At 41.0% G+C, this 20,616-nt stretch overlaps 1 protein-coding gene across 4 annotated transcripts in view; it reads right to left on the bottom strand.

Annotated features, from left to right (window-relative positions):
* The window catches only part of LOC121286924 (AP-1 complex subunit gamma-1-like), a 113,269-nt gene that overhangs the window by 29,229 nt on the left and 63,424 nt on the right, over positions 1–20,616 (bottom strand). For all 4 annotated transcript variants that reach the window (XR_005945109.1, XM_041204215.1, XM_041204214.1 and 1 more), the window contains exons 8-14: positions 17,121–17,201; positions 13,415–13,513; positions 11,855–11,910; positions 9,563–9,676; positions 4,643–4,783; positions 1,114–1,168; positions 880–1,002 (exon numbers count right to left, since the gene is read on the bottom strand). Coding sequence is in view for 3 of the 4 variants with exons in the window: in XM_041204215.1 (XP_041060149.1) it covers positions 880–1,002; positions 1,114–1,168; positions 4,643–4,783; positions 9,563–9,676; positions 11,855–11,910; positions 13,415–13,513; positions 17,121–17,201 (669 nt within the window). In the remaining variant the exon portion in view is untranslated. The remainder of the gene's footprint in view (positions 1–879; positions 1,003–1,113; positions 1,169–4,642; positions 4,784–9,562; positions 9,677–11,854; positions 11,911–13,414; positions 13,514–17,120; positions 17,202–20,616) is intronic.

The following is a 20,616-nucleotide window of genomic DNA, read 5'->3' as shown; positions in this document are numbered from 1 at the left end:
ACATGTCAGGACTATGATGGCATACTCTCTACTTGCCTGGAATGAGTGCGGCTCAGTGTGCATTATATACAAGATGCACTGCAGCAACTCATCAAGGCTCCTTTGACAGCACCTTCCAAACTCTTGACCACTACCACCTAGGACAAGGACAGCAGGAGCATGGGAAAATCATCACCTACAAGTTCCCCTCCAAGCCACATACAATCATGACTTGGAACAATATTGCCGTTCCTTCACTGTTGCTGGATCAAAATCATGGAACTCCCTTCCTAACAGCACTCTGGGTGTAGTTACACCACATGTACTGCAGCAGTTCATGAAGGTGGGCAACAAATGTTGGCCTAGCCAGCGATGCCCACATTCCATGAAAGAACTAAAAACCAAACACTAAAGGGGAATTCGCTACATTAAATTGGATTTAGCCAAGACTGTACTACTGTGGAGCTCAATTGTGTGATCTCATGTTATTAGACACTTCTGCTCAGATTTAGACAAACCATTATAACTGAGAGATGATTACTTTGGTCACCATACTACTCTGCCATGCACAAATATTACTGGATATTTGGTGTCCATTTCTTGCTACCTCTGAAAAGCTAAGAGCTAATGGCTTTTAAGCAGAATATCTTCTTAATTAATGTTATTCTAGTTGGTTTAATATAGATAACTAAAACTGAGGTATTATACATCAAGCTACATGCAATTCAGTAATAGCCAGTGAGTGTATTTGCCACGTTAAATGTAAGTGTCATTAAATAAGATTTTTTGCAGACAATCACCTCTACATCAATGGTTTTGAATTTTCCATAGTTAATGTTGGTTCTGATCCGAGATAGACTATTATTCTTTCAATGAAGCTGCTTCACCCTTATTACCTACCTGCGAAATATCCACCCGTATGGCCTGATAAAGCTTCTGCACAATGTATGCATGAAGTGAGTTTGCATTACTGATGAGTTGAATCAACAGAGGCACTGAGTCATCTCGAACATAACTACCAGCCTGTTGAGAGGGAGAAAATAAAATATATCGCAGCAGTGAAACTTACCCACTTAACATTCTAAGAATTTAAGGAGCAAAAATTGGAGGCAATTGCAAGGAGGCAATACATACGGTGGTGAGCACTCTCATGATGGTGTCGATATGCCATCTCTTGTTCGGTGCATATCTGGAAAAGACATTACCCATAACATAGAACTTAGCCACGATGTGCCCGCATTTAGCTGATTAAATGAAAAGAATGTAGTGGATACTCTATATAGGCAGAGAGCTGCAGCGCCCAATGTAAATACAACATTTGGACTTTACTCAAGGACTTTCGGTTCATATTTTGTGCCCAAATTTTAGTCATTTTATCCCATCTTGAATGCATCATTTCCACAAAACAGACAAGGCAAACAACCTGTTTCTGTACAATGTCGAGAAGTCCCATGCTTGGAGATGCAAAGACAACAGCAGCCTGACTGGGAAGTAGTTAGCTTTTGGGCTGCTGATTTGAATTGAACACAGGCTTTTAGTCTCCATCAAATGCTCAAACAAAAGACTGTGAGGACTGGGAAATGCCTTAAGCTATTAGGTGCCTTGTAAGCTAAATAAATATCTATAACCAAGAAGAACAGATAGTGTGCCAGCTTGTTAACTGGCCCATAATATGTGAGATCTTGTTAACTGGCCCACAATATGTGAGATTCAAGTAGGCTGGAACTGGTATATTTATTTATTTTCTTGTCTCTTCCAAACAGAGATTTTAACTGTGGCAGAAAATTTAATTCAGAGTGTGCCAAGTACCAGCAATGCTTCCCCCGCAATGGTTGTGAGTTAGAAATCACTCTGTTTGTTCTTTCTCTTCAATGTGGTACTTGATAGTCATTGTTGAGTCTGATTGAAAGCTGGCAGGATCCAGGTCAGCATTGCGTGTGGTCACTGTTTGTAGCTCTCGAGACTCACCAATATTTGGTCTGCAATACCTGATGCATGTAGCTGTAGAAGCATCTTGTCGGTGTCACCGACGGCAGTTTTGGCTTGCTTATATGCAAAGACAGGGACTGCCACAGCTTAGCAACAGATCACCAGCAAGAGTCATCTAAATTGCAGCATCCATTAGAGATTCGAGGGGGTAGAGGCAGGTTTGCACCAAAATATACTTCCATTTTCATCAAAGCAATTTGACCCTTGATAACTGATTGTGGGAAGTCAGAGAAAATATTTTATCCCTGTGCATCTCAATGACAAGAAGTGGAAAATAAAACTAGACCAGATGTCTTTCTAACGCCACATGTTTCCATGTGTGTCATTTGTTTTTAATTCAATAGCAAACTTTCTCCTTCTTACAATGTATTTCCTATTTATTGTTTCATGTTCTTGATCAATTTCATTTTGTTGCAGCACCTAACTGGAATGACCCAATTGTTAAAAGTTCTTAATAGCGGTTACCATTTATTGTGCAGGTCTGTGTATTTTTAGATGTAGTTATCAATATTTTAGTACTAATATACTATCTGACACTCAGGGCTCCCTTCTGAATGCAAAGTTTTGTTGCAGCACAAAAATAGGTCTGAGAATTTAATGTACACTTTTACTTTAAGGGTGAATATACTTTCACGAAAGCAACCTTATCTGTCACACAAAATATATACACATGTGTGTATGTCTAGTTTAATTAAACTGCTGACAGTCAGACTACAAGGTTGGAATCATCAAAAGGGGTTAGGTGTAAAACAGGCATTTGAAATGGAGATGGGTAAACTAGGATGTAGTCTCAGCAGATACAGTATGAATGGAATATGCATTGATGCATAAGTTGAAAGGTTGATATGCAAAGGGGCATGATAAGATGTTTACAACTGGCAGGATAAATAAGGCAAAGTTATTAAGTTCATTTTCCCCGAAAATGCTGGTCATAATGATAAAATAGATTTTTATATTCTAGGAAAAGTAACTTCCAAAGAAAAGTTGAAACATTGGGATTTACAGGTCAAAAGGGAGAAGTATGTTTAAAGAAAGATGGAAAGTTGTGCAGGGATTGGCCTTGTGAGATCTTGGAAGGTGCACTGTGTGAAACAGACCTGTGGAAAAGCCTTTAGCTACCCTGGAGAAGTTTGCTGTTCTAGTAATCAAGGTTTTGTTAAAAGCCTTTGGAATTCCATTGATGAATGAGAGGGAGAGAGAAGCTGTAAAATACCTCCCATATAGCAACAGTGGGTGCTTGTGGTATTATTGCTGGATGTTTTATAGGTTAAGAATCTATTTGGACTGCTTCCTGGAAGGGGTGTGTAGTTGGGAGTCTAGTTAAGTAGAAATCTAGTGAGGACTGTTATAAAACTAAATGTAACTACGTAACTGCAGTCTTTTGTGTTAAGTTTTCTTTTGTTAACAAATGTTTTAACTTTATCTTTAAAACCTCTAAAGTTGGTAGTGGACTCTTTACTTCAGACTTCAGTGCATAAACCTTCACGTAATACATACAAATTTCAAAATCGTTATGAAAGCCTGGCCAAGTTTCCCTCTGGGATTTGGTCAGCTGGGCAGATACCACCTGCCATATCATAACAGAGTGAAGGGTAGAAATGTAATGTGGGGTATCTTTAAGGGAACGGAGATACAGTATCCAAGAATAGGGAAGAAGAGGTGGGGGCAGTGTGTGTCTTTGTTCTTTGCAGCAAAGATTGATCTAGAAGGAAGTGTATAATTTGCGGAGTAAGGCTGAAATGTTGTGGAAAGCGTGTTCCAGCTGTTGGAAGCTCATGCCTGTTTTCTTGTACCTGATCCAGATTAAATCCATGGTGAATGCATCTAGGAGTTCTCTATTGTCTCACATTGGGGAGAGGGCTAATATGTGCTGAGAGATTTTCAGAGAGATATAGGCATTTTTCCAGGCATATGGCAATGACTGGATTATGGGTTATTTCCAGGCTTTTGTTGACCTTCACTGGAGGTCTACAAAAGTCAGGTGCTTTAGCAGGAATACTTTCGAAGGCTCTGGTCTCCATGATTTTTGTGGGCTGACTAATTTCCTGCGCATAATTCCCTGGACCGGGTCAGAGATTGCAACAGAGACTGGGATGGATGATTCTGCCTTAATAGCTGGGGAGCCATAACCATTTAAAAGGCATTTGTGGCACTCAACCTGCCCATAAAACCCTGGATATGGGCTGATAAAGATCTTGGAATTGCTGGACTATGAGCTAGGACCCTAATTTCCAGCATGTAAAGCAGACAGGTAGCAGAATAAATTCACTTTTATTGGGCTTGCTTTCCCTAGGAAGGGTATGTCAGGTTATTCAACATGCCTGGGCCAATATATATATTGGTCTGAATTTAGTAGCGATTGTCTTTATGAAGTACAGTGATTTGGAGATTTACTTAAGTAAGGCAAATAAAATCAAACTGCAACTGATCTTAAGCATAGGAAACACAAGGCTGTCATTCAATAATGAGTTAAAATTCAAAGCTATGTGTTCATCAAACACTAGCTAAGATTCACCAGATGAATGCATGCTTAGCCAAAAACAAACAAACATTCCTTGGTTGCATCCTGGCTGTAGGAGTGCATTTGGTTGATATAAAAGCAGAAAACAGGGACAGGATTTTCAAAACAAAACTGGATTCTGCCTAGACTTGCCATTTTCTATCCTCCACTTACTTTTCTGCTGCCAGAAATATTCCAGAAGCACAGTCAGCCTTAAACTCTGGGTCACAGTGGTCCAGGAAGTAGAGCAGCTCTTTCATCATTCCTCGGACATTGCTGCCATTAACCAAGGCAAAGCACAGATCCATTGCACGCCTTCATGTGACAGAGACCAAAAAATTGATATTAAAACTGGAATGAAGCACTTAATATTTAAATATAACCTTCATTCAGAATGTCTGAAATCAGCTATCACAGGAGTTAAACAAGTACAGACCTCAACAAGACTTTTGAAGCCCAAAGGTAGATGGTGCAGTTTGCTCTAGTACCACTTCCTGCCACTAGAGGATGCTTAGGATTTTCTCCAATGCAATTTTTACAATTTTGCCAGCCTTTCGTATCAGATTTGGTGCCAATTAAAACTTAAGAAAAACAGACCATGTCTGTCAGCACAGAGGAATCTAGTTAAATGGCTGAATATGGCTTCCTTTTTATTGAACACAATTAACTAGCAATTTCACACAATGTATTTATTGGAATGATAACAGTGTACACATGGTAATGATTACAAAGGACTAAGGTAGTTTAAATGCTTTGTAGAGTCTACTTCATTCTTTGAATTATATACTCCCCATGCATGCACTGGGAGGAACTGCCTCTGGAAAGCCCATGCACAGTATGACGCTGCTGACGAATGGAATTGTACACAGTCTGCTTCTCCTGTGTTATATAAAGTCCGAGTTGTCACAGTCTTGTCTTGACTAAATAGTAATCTCAAATTTCAATGATTGGATAGGTTTGATTGTAAAACATGGATGACACACACCATTTGAAGAATGAATTGACCCTACAGGATGGGCAAGCAGGAAGGGAAAGCCTTTTCTGACCATCTCCATATGCTGTGCATGTGTTCTGATTTCTGCCTTTCTCCTCAATTTTTTGGGCCTCTGGTGAACAAATTCTATCCATAAGCTTGTCAGTATGCTTTTCCAAGCCATTTAGATCCTTTTGATCAACTGCACAGACTTATTTTTATTAATGCTTGGAGGGAACAGGTCAAATTAATATCCTATGTGAAAATGCTCCCAAGGATGTCTACCAAATCTGTAGCTGGGTTGCTATTAGAAGGGTTCCATTGATTTTAGATGAATCCTCTATTACCATCTATTTTGGGAAGGGTGCTGATAACTTGCTATTTGGATTTGCCCATGTGGCAGCAATCATGAGAAACCCTATGAAGGTTGCTTTACAGTGACTTATGTATGAATCTGGAGGGAGGGCGTTACTCTGCAGATGGGCCTTCCTGAGATGAACACATGAGATTTTGAGCCAGTCAGGTGTTCAAATGTCTCTGGAAACTTTCCATGGGGAAAGTCCAGTTCCTAATCATCTACGGTTAGTGAGGAAAGGAGAAGTACTTCCCAGCAGCTCCTTGTGGTTTCACTGACTAGTCTGTACTACTACACAATGGAGCATGGATGTTAACGAATCAGCAAGATGACAGATGGATTTAAGAGAATCAAATCCCTCATTAAGACATTCTGCAATTTCTTTGGAGGCACTAGGACAGAAATGTGACTACCCACCATGGCAAAGGAACATTAATAAATGAGCTTTGCTTAGGAGTTGTAGGAACCAAGCTGTTGGGGAGGTGCAGAGGTAGGTCATGACCCAAAAGCACACCTACCTTGAAAAGATGCCATATCACTGTCTTCTCCACACCTTCCTTCAACAAAGGAATCAGTGGATGGGCCTTTCAAATAGCTCTGTCACATTTCCACAGATGTACTACATAAATGCAAGTTGCTGCTATTTATCTTTACCTATCGTCCACAGTGGAGGATGCAGGTATCAACACATAACAGTCTATAATAATACTTCCCCTATTAATTTTGGCGGCCTGCTCAATTTCCCCCTCACAACCATATATTTGAGTTAACACTGTATTGATCCAACCCCGGATATGCAGTTTGAACATAAGAGCCATGAGCAGACCATGCAGCCCCTTGAGCCTGCTTTGCCATTCAATACGATCATGGCTGATCTTCTGCCTCAACCCCACTTTCCCATCCAATCTCATATCCTTCGATTCCCTGAGACCAAAAACATGTCTATCTTGGCCTTAAAAATATTCAATAAAACATCCACAACCCCATGGGGTAAGAGTTCTAAAGATATGGACTGCAGCAGTTCAAGAAGACAACTCACCACTACCTTTTCAAGGGCAATTTGGGATGGACAATAAATGCTGGCCTAGCCAGCGACGCCCAGATCCCAAGAATGAATAAAAAAAAATTTACAACGCTCAGTGAAGAAATTTCCTCACATACGAGTCTTAAATGATCAACTCATTATCCTGAGACTATGCCTGTGTTTAAGATTCCTCAGTGGGGTAAATACCTTCTCGGTGTCTATCTTGTCAAATCCCTCCAGAAACTTGTGTGTTTCAATAAGATCATCTCTCAATCTTCTAAACTCTCATCCCTGGAACCAACCTAGTGAAACTTCGCTGTACTGCCTCTAATGCAAGTGGTATCCTTCCTTAGATATGGAGGCCAAAACCGCATAGTGTCCCAGGTGTGGTCTCACCAAAGCCCTGTACAATCACAGTAAGATTGCCTTATTTTTGTACCCCAATCCTCTTGCAATAAATGCCAACATGCCATTTGCCTTCCTAGTTGCTTGCTGCAGCTGCATGCTAGCTTTGTGCTCCTTGTACTAGTACATCCAAGTCCTTCTGAACACCAACATTTACAGAATCTTGCCTTGCAAGAAATATTCTGTCCTTCTATTCTTTCTACCAAAGTGAATAACCTCTCACATCCCCACATTATATTCCATCTACCACCTTGGCGCTGAGTCACTTAACCTGTCTATATTTCTTTGCAGCCCCCTCATAGCTCCCATTCCCATCTAACATTGTATCGTCAACAAACTTGGATGCATTACTCTGTCTCTTTGTCTAAGTCATGAATATAAATTGTGAACAACTAAGGGTCTAACACTGATCTTTGCAGCATTCCGCTAGTTACAGTTTGTCAATTTGAAAATGTCCCATCTATTCTACTACTTGATCTTCTGAGCCAAGATTCTTTCTTCCAATCTCATGTCATCCTTCATCATCAGGGCTATTCCTCCTCCTTTTCCATTTTGCCTGTTTTTTCGAAATGCTGTGTGTGTTTCCTGGAATACTGCTTCCCACCCTTGGTCACCTTGTATCTATGTCTCTGTACTGTGATGACCGTTCAAACCCATTTCTCTCCAGTTTGTCTACGTTATTGTAAGTACATTCAGATAGAGTTTTTGATTTTTCTTTAAACCACTATTCTTTATATGGACCTTAGTCATCAATGCACTATTACCATTAAACTCTGTCCTTTCCTATCCCACTCGGCTTGTCTTAACTCAAATCATTTCAAAAAGTGTCTTATACTAGGGAAGCCTCACTGTGTGATCAGAGTGGATCTTTAGTGGAGAGTCCCTATCCATTGGTGACTGGGGCTGCTAATATTAAAGTGTGTTCCTTGGAACAACTGCTTATGTGACTGATTGCTGCTGATTTGACCTTTCAAAAGAATGGCTATAATTTAAGAGATCATATATAATCAGAGAATTTGGTGACACTGTTTTAATTTCTGAGACATAGAGTTGTGTCTAGCCCAGATGTAAACGGTTAAGTCTGTTGTGAGGAAGTTACACAAGATTACTTTTGCCCAATCTTTACCCAGCAGGTGCGGATTCACACAACGTTGCCCTAAATTTGGCAGAAACTAGGACAGCCTGTTCAATAGGCTGGTTTGGGAAGTGGTATATCACACTTGTGAAGCGAGGGTGCATTTCTAATGTTGGTGTTGAGCTATACTGCTGAGGCAGGAGAGAAAGGGTTATTAGGGATGGGTAATAAATGCTGGCCTAGACAGTGACACCCACATCCTGTGAAAGAATAAAAAAAAAACTACAGGCCAGGGGTCAAGCAATATCGAGTAATGAATGCTTGGTGTTGATACTTGATGGCAGAATCAGAAACTTTGCTAGCAACAGCTTTAAGAAGAATAAAAAATTAAATGATAAAACAAAGGGGCCACAAAATTGAAAGGAATGTTTTGCTAATTGTATTGCTTTTTATAGTAATGGGAATGATAATGGTAAATATTTTTAACTACAAAAAGGTTTGATTTAAATATGGCAAACAGAATTGCCTGAAATAAAGAAACAGGTTCTAGCCAGCAACAGCCGAGATGTGGCCACATGCAAGTAAACAGAATCAATTACAGGCACAAGTGTGTACAGCTGGAGGGGACTGGCTAGAGGTAAATTCAGCAAATTCCATACATAACCTACTTATCTCCATTTGACAGGGGCTCTGTTGGTCATGACAGGGTGAAATTGAGCCATGCAGGCTAAGAGGTGTCAGGTTCAATTCCAAGTCTTTAATGAGTTATCCAATCTCAGGCAAAGTGGCAGCAGAAGACACTAAAAGAAGTCTCAGTGTTCCTAAGCTATCCAGGAAAGAGGGAAATTAGCCAGGGCGGTATTTGATTACTCCTGCTGAAAAGTGTTCTGTGATGCCTTCTACGACCAAGTAGACTGCTAACAATCAGTGCAGCTCATGAGCAACAAGCCACATGGGTGAAGTATTCAAAGGGCACCTGTAACGCCAGCAGCAGGAGAGGAAAAACAGTCCTCTATTTCTTACTCCAGGATGAATATAACCAGTTATAATAGAAAAAAAAATAACTGGTGCTGAGATAGTACATTGTGAACTGAAAAATTTCCAGCTAAAATACATGACAGTCCCGGAAGATTAATGCATATCATATCCTCTCAACAAAACCGAAAAACAGCAGCCTGTCAATGGGTTGTGTTGGCGGAGAAACTGAAATTAACCCGATACCAATAGGTCAATTTCTGCTTTTCAAGTTACATGACCATCACCTTTTAATGGAGACATCAAGATCCGTAAGGCAGTCCACGATTGTACTCCGGTGTCTCTGCACCGCATTGTGGTCTGTCTGCACCATCTTCAACAGTGACGTCAATGCAACGTACCTTCAGAGAGAGAATGTAAAACCTTATGCATAAGCTATTTAGTTACTGGCACAAGAATAAACTACTTTAGAAAGAAGAAGTTGTATAGCCCCACAAAATATGCATCTGATCAAAATATAGGAACAAGACTTTTGTCATACAAGACTGAGAATGGCTAAAAAAGAGGAACTGCCTGCTCAACAAAAAAATTTCCATGCAGTAGTGCTGGGAACCCAAATCATTGAGTTACAGTAATTTGAGGACCACCCTGCATTTAGATATTTTTGAAGGTAACCAAGCTGGGTTCTGGGTGTCTCTCAGTTATCAAAAGGAAAGATATTCATTTTGTAAGAGTTCTTACACACTATAGTTATCAAACATGAACAAGCGCCAACCTTTAATTCTGTATGGGATGGTTTATGGAGCCATCGATTCAGTGGAAAGCAACAAGGTCATTAAGTACCCGGCTGTGTTTAAACAACTGAGAGACGTCTGCCTTACCTCTCACAATTTACAGCATAGTAACAGGCCGTTCAGCTCAACCAGTCTAATCTGATTTTTACAGTCCACGAGTTTCCTTTCACTATTTACTTCATTTCATCCCAACAACATCTACTTCAATTCTTTTCTCCTTCATTTACTTATCTAGCTTCTGCGCACTTGAACAACTCCATGTGGTTACATGGCGTGCTCTACATTGGCACAACAGAAGTTTCTCTTGAATTCCTTTTGAATTAATCAAGTCTAAATACTTAAGGAATATAGAGGGAAGGGGAGGAAAATGGCGTAGAAAGAGACTAAATCTTTGGATCCAATTGCTCTCATGCATTAATTATAAGGTTAGTTGGATTGCTCCATACATGATTATGTCTAAATCATTCATTTCTTGTGCCTTGCCTATATCACAGCATCACAAAGTGACTTGCTCCCAGGCATATGACATCATTCAAATTGGCTGCTGGAAGGCCACAGTGATGATTTTTAAATTTCCTTCCCCCTGAGGAGCTGACTGGCTTGGCTAGGTTGGGGGTGTTAGAGGATGGATATTCCTATTTACAAGTTACTCAAAATACTAGCGTTCAGAGCATTATAAGTAGAGATTCATATATTTAATCGCGTCTATGACAATTAATATTGATAGCTAATTAAACATACATTTAACAACAGCATTTGAGAGTTTTTAACCTGGAGGACCCACATGATAACAGGAAAATCATTGCCTGATCAGGCTTCATTGATTTGAGGTCTCTTTCCCAGGAACTAGTTTTTTTTATTTTGCTTTTTCCCCCAATTTAGTATTACATAATGACTCTGTGATATCAATGATTTCAGTTTTACACATCCAATTGATCTGTTAATCAAATCCTTAAACTCAAGTCAGTTGCATAAATTTATAAACCAAAGGCTTTATGACACTCTTGTACAGATGCTAGTTTTTCTTCATTCTAGGCCATACTCCTTTCAACACTATTGTCTTCCAAGGTGGTCTTTGCATACATCTGTTTACGCTTCAACACAACCACCGTAAAATTGTTATATCTCTCCTGTGCCTATGTGAAATTAACACGAGTAATCTACAAGCTGTTCTCACACCTACATGATTCCCAAGGCCTTGTTACAGGTTCTGTCCACAGGGTTAATCAAAGAGATAGTGAGCTTAGTTACAATTGAAAAGATATTGGACACAGTTAAATTAATATAAAGAGAAATTCCATTTGATTAACCCCTTATTACCAAGAATAGAAACTGAGCAAAAGGAGGGTCAAACTGTAAGTCTACAGCTTACGACTCTTTGGTTCCAACTTACACCACTCCTCCTTTGTAAAACTGAAAAACTTGTAAAACTTTACACCTACCATGAATAATTTAATTTTATATCATTTTAATTTTTATAATTAATATAACCCAATCCTCAATTTATCTTTATCAATTTCAGTTTTGATCATTTCATATTTAATTATGTACATTAAGATATTTATAATAATGAGCAGAGTTATAAGTCATTGCAGAGTTAAAGGGAAAACCTTAAACTATTGCCAATGATGCACTAACAGTAATGTTGTGCCATCATTGTGTCCCAGTAGCCAGCTATGTTGGATAGCACAGGATTAAGGTTCCCATTCCTACTTTTACCCAGGAAAAACTGGAGACAGAAGCAGAGTTAAAGTTTACATTTAACACATTTCTAAGAACACTTACCTAATATTTTTATCATTGTTTAATAAAAATCTACCCAAAATATTTACAGCTAGGACCTGAGAATAAAAAACACAAAATTTCGATTATTACATGTACAACTGACATATGATTCAATAAACAGATCTATCAATTATTACCCATTTGTTTCACCAATTCAGACAATTAAGTGCTTGACAGAACTTGAAGGTGGTGCCACAGAATGGTTATTGCTCCACAAGTGCAAGCAGCACTTGTGTTCTACACAAGCAGAATCCAAGTTTGATTGGTTTGGAAATACTCACCACAACAAAGTGTAGGATGGCTGTTGACACCCATAGAATGGCACTCCACCATTAGCAAAAGGAGGGGAGTAAGCTCAGGAAAAGCCATGTAGTATGTCGCAATTATTACAATTATTAACGTTGTGGGGGCTCAAATAACAAATTATGAGTTTCATTATCGTCATAAATAACATCCTTTGATCTAGAGATTCTTTTTTTGTAAATTATCCACCATCATTCTCAAATTTAAAATATTATTTTCATCAGTACTTTTATGTTTTAGTCTTCTTTGTTGGGAAGGCAGACCTTTGATACTGCTTCCCTCAACACGAACTAGAGCAGGATGGGGATGACTTACATCAATGTCCCACCCTCTCCATTGGGGAACCATCTGCCCTTATGCCAAATGCTGATATTCCCACTAGTAGAAGAAACTTGGCAATGTGATAACCATGGTAGAAACTTGCATCCTGAACTTCATGGCACTACTCTCAAGCAATGCCCTGCACCTTTGTGAAATATTGTATCTTTTGAAGGAAGATAAAGCATTCAAAGACTCTTGGATAAATGTGCCTTCACTTTTCCTACCCTTTGCAGTGCTATGGATGACAACATCCAATCAGTCAGTTTTGAGAGATTACTGAAGTCAGGTTTCCTGCTTGGTCCAGCGTTTTGGCATAGGCCATCACTGTAGCCATAGCCATAGACGTAAAATTAAATTGTAACACCACAGTAGCTAAAAAAGCTTCCTCCTTTCCAGATAGTCACTGTTGCTGACAATAATTCCACAGTAGCTCCCTTTGCCTTATTATACAAGTAGCCATAGTTCACATGCATGCCCCAACAGAGTGATATCAGATTATGAAGGATATCACAGTTAAGATCAATGCTATTTTCAATCTTCGTTCGCCAATGTACACTTCCCCATACATACACTTAAGGAAGCAGAAGTAGCAACGCTGGCTAATGTCTCCCCTTCCCTAACACAGCGATGTCCAGGCCAAATGCATCACTCCAACTGAGGTACTAGCTAAGTTCAGCAAACTCAGCAAAGAATGGGAATCAAATTCGGGATCTTCCTGGTTTTGATTACAGAGGACCAACGGCCATTGGAAGAGTCACCCTTTCTTTTTCAAAGTCATATATTTCTGCATCACTAAATGATAATAGATGCCTCATAACTAGGAGTGGAATAACAGAATCAGGTGATCGCACCATCCAGGGTTAGAATTATTCTAACTGGCTTGTTTCTGCATATTCCAAAACATTATAAATTCAGTAACAAGTAAATCTCACTTACCCTCAATCCGCTTTCAGATTTAATATCCATCACTGTTAACACAGTTTCATACAAAATAGCATTGCCTACATTTTTACTGGTTTCAGTGTTGGTTGCAACCTAAAATGAAAATACCATATTACAAAATTATAACAATTTTAAATTCATGTCCACTTTACAAATTAGGAGAAAGGCACTATCAGTTTGTAGGATATAGGTGACTGTTACCTTTAACCAAGCATGAACAGCTTAATTACATGTCCCATTACACACACCAAGCAAAGCTCTTTAGCTGCCGGTCATTTTGAATAAACTTAGTTATTAGTTCTGCACAGCAACCTCACTATAGATACAATTTGTGCAGTTTGTGCCTGAAATGTTAGAATGGAAAAGAGACTATAATCGGAGTCTTAATGAATTCAAGGAACATTGTAAACAGTTACTAGGGCATATTTGCACAGACCTGCTCAGAGTTCAGACATCTTGTAAATTCCTGGGGTGGTTCACAATATCATTTGTTTTTTAAAAAAAAAATCTCATTCTATAATGCTCCAATATAGTGCATTTTTCCTATTATTCCAAATGTTATTCCTAATTATATTTATTTTATTAATGTAACAAAGTCACAGAGCTGAATGCTGGTAAAAGAAACAAGCTTCAGTGCAAATAACCAACACACCCTCCCCACCAGTAAATTAACACTGACTTCCCCCAAAAAACAAACAAATTTACAGTAATATACGAAACAAGAGATGTCTGGGGACTAGTTATTACCCCACTTTCTTCCTTCACTCCGGAAAAGTTCGATCTCCAGTATAATCTAAGAACAGAATTTTACATCCTACGGGCAGGCACGTGCACAACCGGGCGTAAAATTGCACGAGATGACATCGGGTGAGCGTCCCATCATCACTGCACACTCCCGTGATATTTCGCTTGGTGGGTGCGTGCAATACTCAGAAGCGTGCCCGCCAACAATTAAGAGGGCAATTAAGCTTATTAATGGCGCAATTGCCTCCAATTTCGTGGCCCATCCAACCTTATGGTTGGTGGATGGGCGAATCAGCCAGGCAGCCTTTACATTTTTCATCAAGCCTCAGCCAAGGGCGAGATGAAATCGCTGTTATGAATTAATATAAAAATAAATATCTGTGGGCAGCATTTTTGAGGTATGCTTTCAGGTGCTTGACTGTGACGCATGGACATTTCTTTGTAGCGTTTTAACCTTTATTTCATCATTTTCAGGTCTGCAGCTCCCTAAGGCAGCTGTCTGCCTTAAGGGAGCTCTTGCGCATGCGGGTGCGCGCTGCGAGGTGATATAATCGTCTGGCTTCTTCCTGCCCCCTCCACAGCAGTGCTGAGCTTTTCAGCATGAGTTTCGCACTAGCAGGCCAATCACGGTCAGGGGCCTGGTTCCCGGATGCTCCTGGGCCTACCGATCACACGCGCCTACGAAGGGTAAAATTCAGGCCTAAAATTCCATCCTTCATCTCTTTGCCACCATGGGGAGTGCTGAAAGGTTATCTAGTCATGGAGAATCACAGCCAAGCCTTACTCTGTCGTCACTTAATGTTCACAAGTACATTTTTGTGCAGGTGCAAGCTCTCTGTAATGGGAACTAATTGCTGATTTTTCTCTTCCCTAGCCAAAGGGTGGGGAGGATAACTGTTACATTTTAAGTGTTACCAAGGGTAAGATCAGATAACTTGGCACAGACTAGGGATAAAATCTGGGACACTCTGGCCCATGATTTGTTGGTCTTGATTACATTGATTGATCCGAAAAACCTGCAGAAATCTGAATATTTAAGATTGGAAGACGAATAGTGAAGAACGGACATTACAGGGCTTCAGTAATTCAAGTGAATTCAAGAATCTGACATGACCCTGCAGTTGCAGCATCGACTCCCACAATTATATCACAGTCTTTTAATCTGCCACCTAGAAGTTTACATTCAAAATGTTATTCAATAATCTATGATTATTAGACATAAACATGTTGAAACAACAGGAATTACTGTTGCAATGTCATTAAAGAATGTGATCAAATATAACTGGTGTTAGAATTCAATAAGGCAATTCTACTGCAGCTCGGAGATTTGAAGTGTAGGGTGCAATATGTTGCAGCAACAAACTCAGGATACCTCTAGTTGTATGCCAATAGGTAGAACCCAGTAAGAATGCTCCCAATGTCCCTGCCTTGCTCTTTCACCAAGTTACCACTAATAGTCAAGGATTAAAAGTATGAAGCCTTTTAATGAAAGGTTACATCTGAAGCATTAACCTAACTTTCCCTTTCAATGTTCATTGACCTAAGTATTTCCAGCATGTTTTCTTTCTCTTACTAATCAGTATTTCTTAACATGAAAGGAAATTAACTTTTCTTCAACGTCACCACTAATGTGGAGGACCATGTCTGCTTCCAACATTGTGTATTTTTGATGCATTTTGCTGACTGCCTGAGACGACTCGTGTAGCCTTTTTAAGAAGTCATTAATCTTCACAGTTCTAAAAAATCTATATAACAGACTGATAAAGCCATGATTGCAGCTGTGACTGAAGTTAGTATACTACACCCTATCTTTGACAGATCCAGAGGCATAGGGAGGGGGTAGGCTGGAGTTCGGGGCATAAACCATTAGGACAGTTTTCATTGGGATGAAACAGCTACATCCAAGGCACTGTTCTCTCTTTTTGGCAGAGCTGCAGTATTTCCAAGATTTTGTTATTTCAGATTTCTTATTTCTCTTTTAATTTTCTCTTTTTCCAGTTGTGTGTTTCATCTTCATTTTATGTGCATCATCCCCATAGCTTACATTTTTGTAAGTTATTTTCGTAACTTTTTTCTTTTTCCCTGTTTATTGTCACAAACAAGTTTTGACAGTCAGTGACTTGACTTCTACCCTGTCGTTCTTTGGCCTACCATTCAGTTCTGTTCAGTTCTATGAAGTGGTTCATTCAACTTTGAATTCTGATGAAGGCTCAACAGTAGAAGCTACAACCCAGCTTCTTTTTTCATTTGATGAGGGATTGGTGTATTTCATACATCATGGTTTTATTTTATTGACTCTTGGCTGAGGCCTTTGGCAGATGCCTGGGGGCGGCGTGTTGGGATCCCATGAGGCCTCCTATATTTATACCCATCCCCTGCAACCCACCAGAGCTGCAGGCCATCATGTGGAGGGGTTTCCCCTCCAGAGTGGAGACCTGACAGCTGTAGCCACACTATTTCAACAAAACTGAAATGTCTTCAGATGGTTCCTCAAGATGGAGGTACCCTCTGATCGGGCCTGCAGCTTAGGAATTGCCCGGTGGCCTTAACTGGAAGCAGGCGTATGAAGTAAAGGTAACTGATAGAGGTCTCCAGGTTGATACTGCCACATAATATACTGAGTGCTGACACACTCAAAGGAAATGGGCTGCTTCCATATTACACTGGGAGTAGAGGAATATACAGGACTTGGTATCAGCATTTCAGGAATTGAAGTTCCCGGAGTCATTACAATCTGGGGTACAGGACAGACTGATAGTCGCACCACACCCATGATAAAACCCAATAAAGGTTATAACCCAAGATTGCAGGTCACTAAAACATCTACAAAAGTGAGACTGGATTTTATAGTAAATGACCTTTTCTCTTTCCAGTCTTCTGCTCCTATAGCCAAGAGGCAAGTTCCCCTTGGCAGACACAGTCATTGTGCTCTGGACCCATCCATTACATTGCTCACCTGAGCGAGAATATCATTCATTTGTTCGCTGGCTTCATCGTCACTTTTCCCCAACATTCTCAACAACCTTAAAATCTGGACCTGTGAAGTAGAAAAAAAAACATAATATACATCATCTTGTAGGAACTGTGAGAAGTTGAAACAAAACAGCACATAACTGTTCAGGCAGTACCTTTCAACCAGATGGGATTAAAGCAAGGGGGTCATCACAAAACTGGGGATGAGGCGGGAAAACAAATTTACAAATTTAAATTATTCTGATTTACACCAGAGAAAGCAGTATCATCAGAATTAAAATCTAGTTTTCTGACCAGAAGATGGGAAATGAAAATGTGCATCATATTGAAAGTCTGCATATCTTATCCAATAAATGTCATATAGACAGCTACTGGCTGTGGTGTATAAAGAGATTATACATTGGGAATTTGCGCATGCAAAATTAACCATAGAAGACATAAACCTTGTTCAATAATTTAACTCTAAGAAGAAAAAGTTTTCAGCAGCATTTCATGTCATGATGTTCCAAAATTCATTCCGGAAAGTTTCTGGCAATTGCTGTATTAAATTATTACAATAGTTTCAAAGTGTGGGACAGGATGAGGGGGCTGACCCCCACTCAACTCAGTCTGCTGACAGTCATGATCCCCATTTTTCCATGTAAGAATGTGAGCCCCGCTGGTAAACGAAACAGGGAGCAAAAAGTAGAGGGGAGGGGGGGGATTGCGGGAGAAGAATGGAAGGAGGCAGACAATGCAAAAAAAACTGAGAGGTGGGGAAGCTAGAGCTATAGAAGTGATCAGGCAAAAGAAAAATGGAAGATGAGGACAAAGTTAAGAAAAATGGAAGATGAGGACAAAGTTAGGGAAAAGTATTTTAAAAAAGTCAGAGAGGAAAACAGATTTGCACATATCAATATTCATGCTTCGTAAAATGCTGCGCCTATGAAAATCTTTCAATGGGTCTTAGCCAAAAAGTGAGAACCATGAGTTAGGAAAAATTCATTTGTTAGCAACAGAGACCCTCTTTCCTATTTTGAGGGAGATTCTCTTTTTAAAAAAAGGTAAATCTCAAACTGAAAACCTTTTATAGGATACTCTCTTTCTGTCACATAACATTGCTGCCATCCGCAGAAGTCACTCCTAGAGGAGAGAGCAAGAGGACGACTCTGGGACAGGCAGTCAGCAGCACCTAGACGAGTCGGGAGTCGAAGAGGAGCGAGTCGGGAGTCGAAGAGGAGCGAGTCGGGAGTCGAAGAGGAGCGAGTCGGGAGTCGAAGAGGAGCGAGTCGGGAGTCGAAGAGGAGCGAGTCGGGAGTCGAAGAGGAGCGAGTCGGGAGTCGGAGAGGAGCGAGTCGGGAGTCGGAGAGGAGCGCGAGAGGAGTCGGAGAGGAGCGCGAGAGGAGTCGGAGAGGAGCGCGAGAGGAGTCGGAGAGGAGCGCGAGAGGAGTCGGAGAGGAGCGCGAGAGGAGTCGGAGAGGAGCGCGAGAGGAGTCGGAGAGGAGCGCGAGAGGAGTCGGAGAGGAACGCGAGAGGAGTCGGAGAGGAGCGCGAGAGGAGTCGGAGAGGAGCGCGAGAGGAGTCGGAGAGGAGCGCGAGAGGAGTCGGGAGTTGAAGAGGAGCGCAAGTGGAGTCGGGAGTTGAAGAGGAGCGCAAGAGGAGTCGGGAGTTGAAGAGGAGCACGAGAGGAGTCGGGAGTTGAAGAGGAGCGCGAGAGGAGTCGGAGAGTTGAAGAGAAGCTGGGAGAGCAGGGGTGACTGAGGGAGTTCAGTGAGGAGGGAACAAGGTGATCCTTTGAGTACCATGACTATGGCTGGGTAAGCATTTACTACTTTTATTGCTTATAGTTTTTAAGGTCTTATTTTGTGGTTCATCATTTGTAGGGGCTATATTCTATAACAACGAGGAGCAGGGAAGAAGGGCCCGAGAGTAATCGATATTAAGTATCTTCTAAAAGGTTTAATTTAATTTAAAGGGGTAGGTCATGGCAGGAAAGCTCAAAGCCACAGTGTGCTCCTCCTGCTCTATGAGGGAAGCTAGGCACATTGCCAGTGCCCAGGGCCACCATGTGTGTGAGAAGTGTCTCCAGCTACAGCTCCTGGAAGCCCGGGTTTTGGAGCCTGAGCGGTGGCTGGAGACACTGCGGAGCATCCGTGGGGCGGAGAGTATTGTGGATAGCACGTATAGAGAGGTGTTCACACTGCAGGCTAAGAGTCCACAGGCAGGAAGGGAATGGGTGGCCACTAGGCAAAGCAAGAGGACTAGGCAGGCAGTGTAGGAATCTCCTGTGGCTATTCCCCTGCAAAACAGATATACCACTTTGGATACTGTTGGGGGGAATGGCCTCTCAGGAGAAAGCAGCAACAGCCAAATTCATTGCACCGCAGTTGGCTCTTCTGCACAGGAGAGGAGTAAAACGTGTGGGAATGCAATAGTTATAGGGGATTCAATTGTAAGGGGAATAGACAGGCATTTCTGTAGCCACAAATGAGACTCCAGGATGGTATGTTGCCTCCCTGGTGCTCAGGTCAAGGATGTCTCAGAGTGGCTAGAGGACATTCTGAAGGGGGAGGGTGAACAGCCAGTGGTCATGGTACACATTGGTACAAACGACACAGGCAAAAAAAGGGATGAGATCCTAAAAGCAGAATATAGGGAGTTAGGGAGTAAATTGAAAAGTAGGACCTCAAAGGTAGTGATCTCAAGATTACTACCAGTGCCACGTACCAGTCAGAGTAGAAATAGCAAGATATATCAGATGAATACGTGGCTGAAGAGATGGTGCGAAGGGGAGGGTTTCAGAGTCCTGGGGCATTGGGACCAGTTCTGGGGGAGGTGGGACCAGTACAAACTGGACAGATTACACCTGGGCAGGACGGGGACTGATGTCCTAGGGGGAGCATTTGCTAGAGTGGTTGGGGAGGGTTTAAACTAAAATGGCAGGGGGATGGGAACCTATGCAAGGAGTCAGAGGAAGGGGAATCAAAGACAAGAACAAAAGACAGAAAGCAGAATAAGAAAAGTGATAGTCAGAGAAATCAAGGGCAAGAATCAAACAGGGCCTCAGTGAAAAATAGTAGGAACGGGACGAGTAATGTTACAAAGACAAGCCTTAAGGCTTTGTGTCTTAACGCGAAGAGCATTTGCAATAAAGTGGATGAATTAACCGCGCAAATAGATGTAAACAGGTATGAAACAGTCAGGATTACGGAGACACGCCTGCAGGGTGACTAGGGATGGGAACTGAACATCCAGGGGTATTCAGTATTTAGGAAGGACAGACAAAAAGGAAAAGTGGTGGAATTGCATTGCTGGTTAAAGAGGAAATTAACGCAATAGTGAGGAAAGATATTAGATCCGACGATGTGGAATCTGTATGGGTAGTGCTGAGAAACACTAAGGGGCAAAAAACGTTAGTGGGGGTTGTATATAGACTCCCAAACTGTAGTGGTGATGTTGGGAATGGCATTAAACAGGAAATTAGAGACACATGTAACAAA

Source organism: Carcharodon carcharias, chromosome 14, assembly GCF_017639515.1.
Source record: "Carcharodon carcharias isolate sCarCar2 chromosome 14, sCarCar2.pri, whole genome shotgun sequence".
Taxonomy (NCBI): Eukaryota; Metazoa; Chordata; class Chondrichthyes; order Lamniformes; family Lamnidae; genus Carcharodon; species Carcharodon carcharias.
Note: the sequence above shows the minus strand (reverse complement) of the source record. Positions and strands in the feature narration are given on the sequence as shown.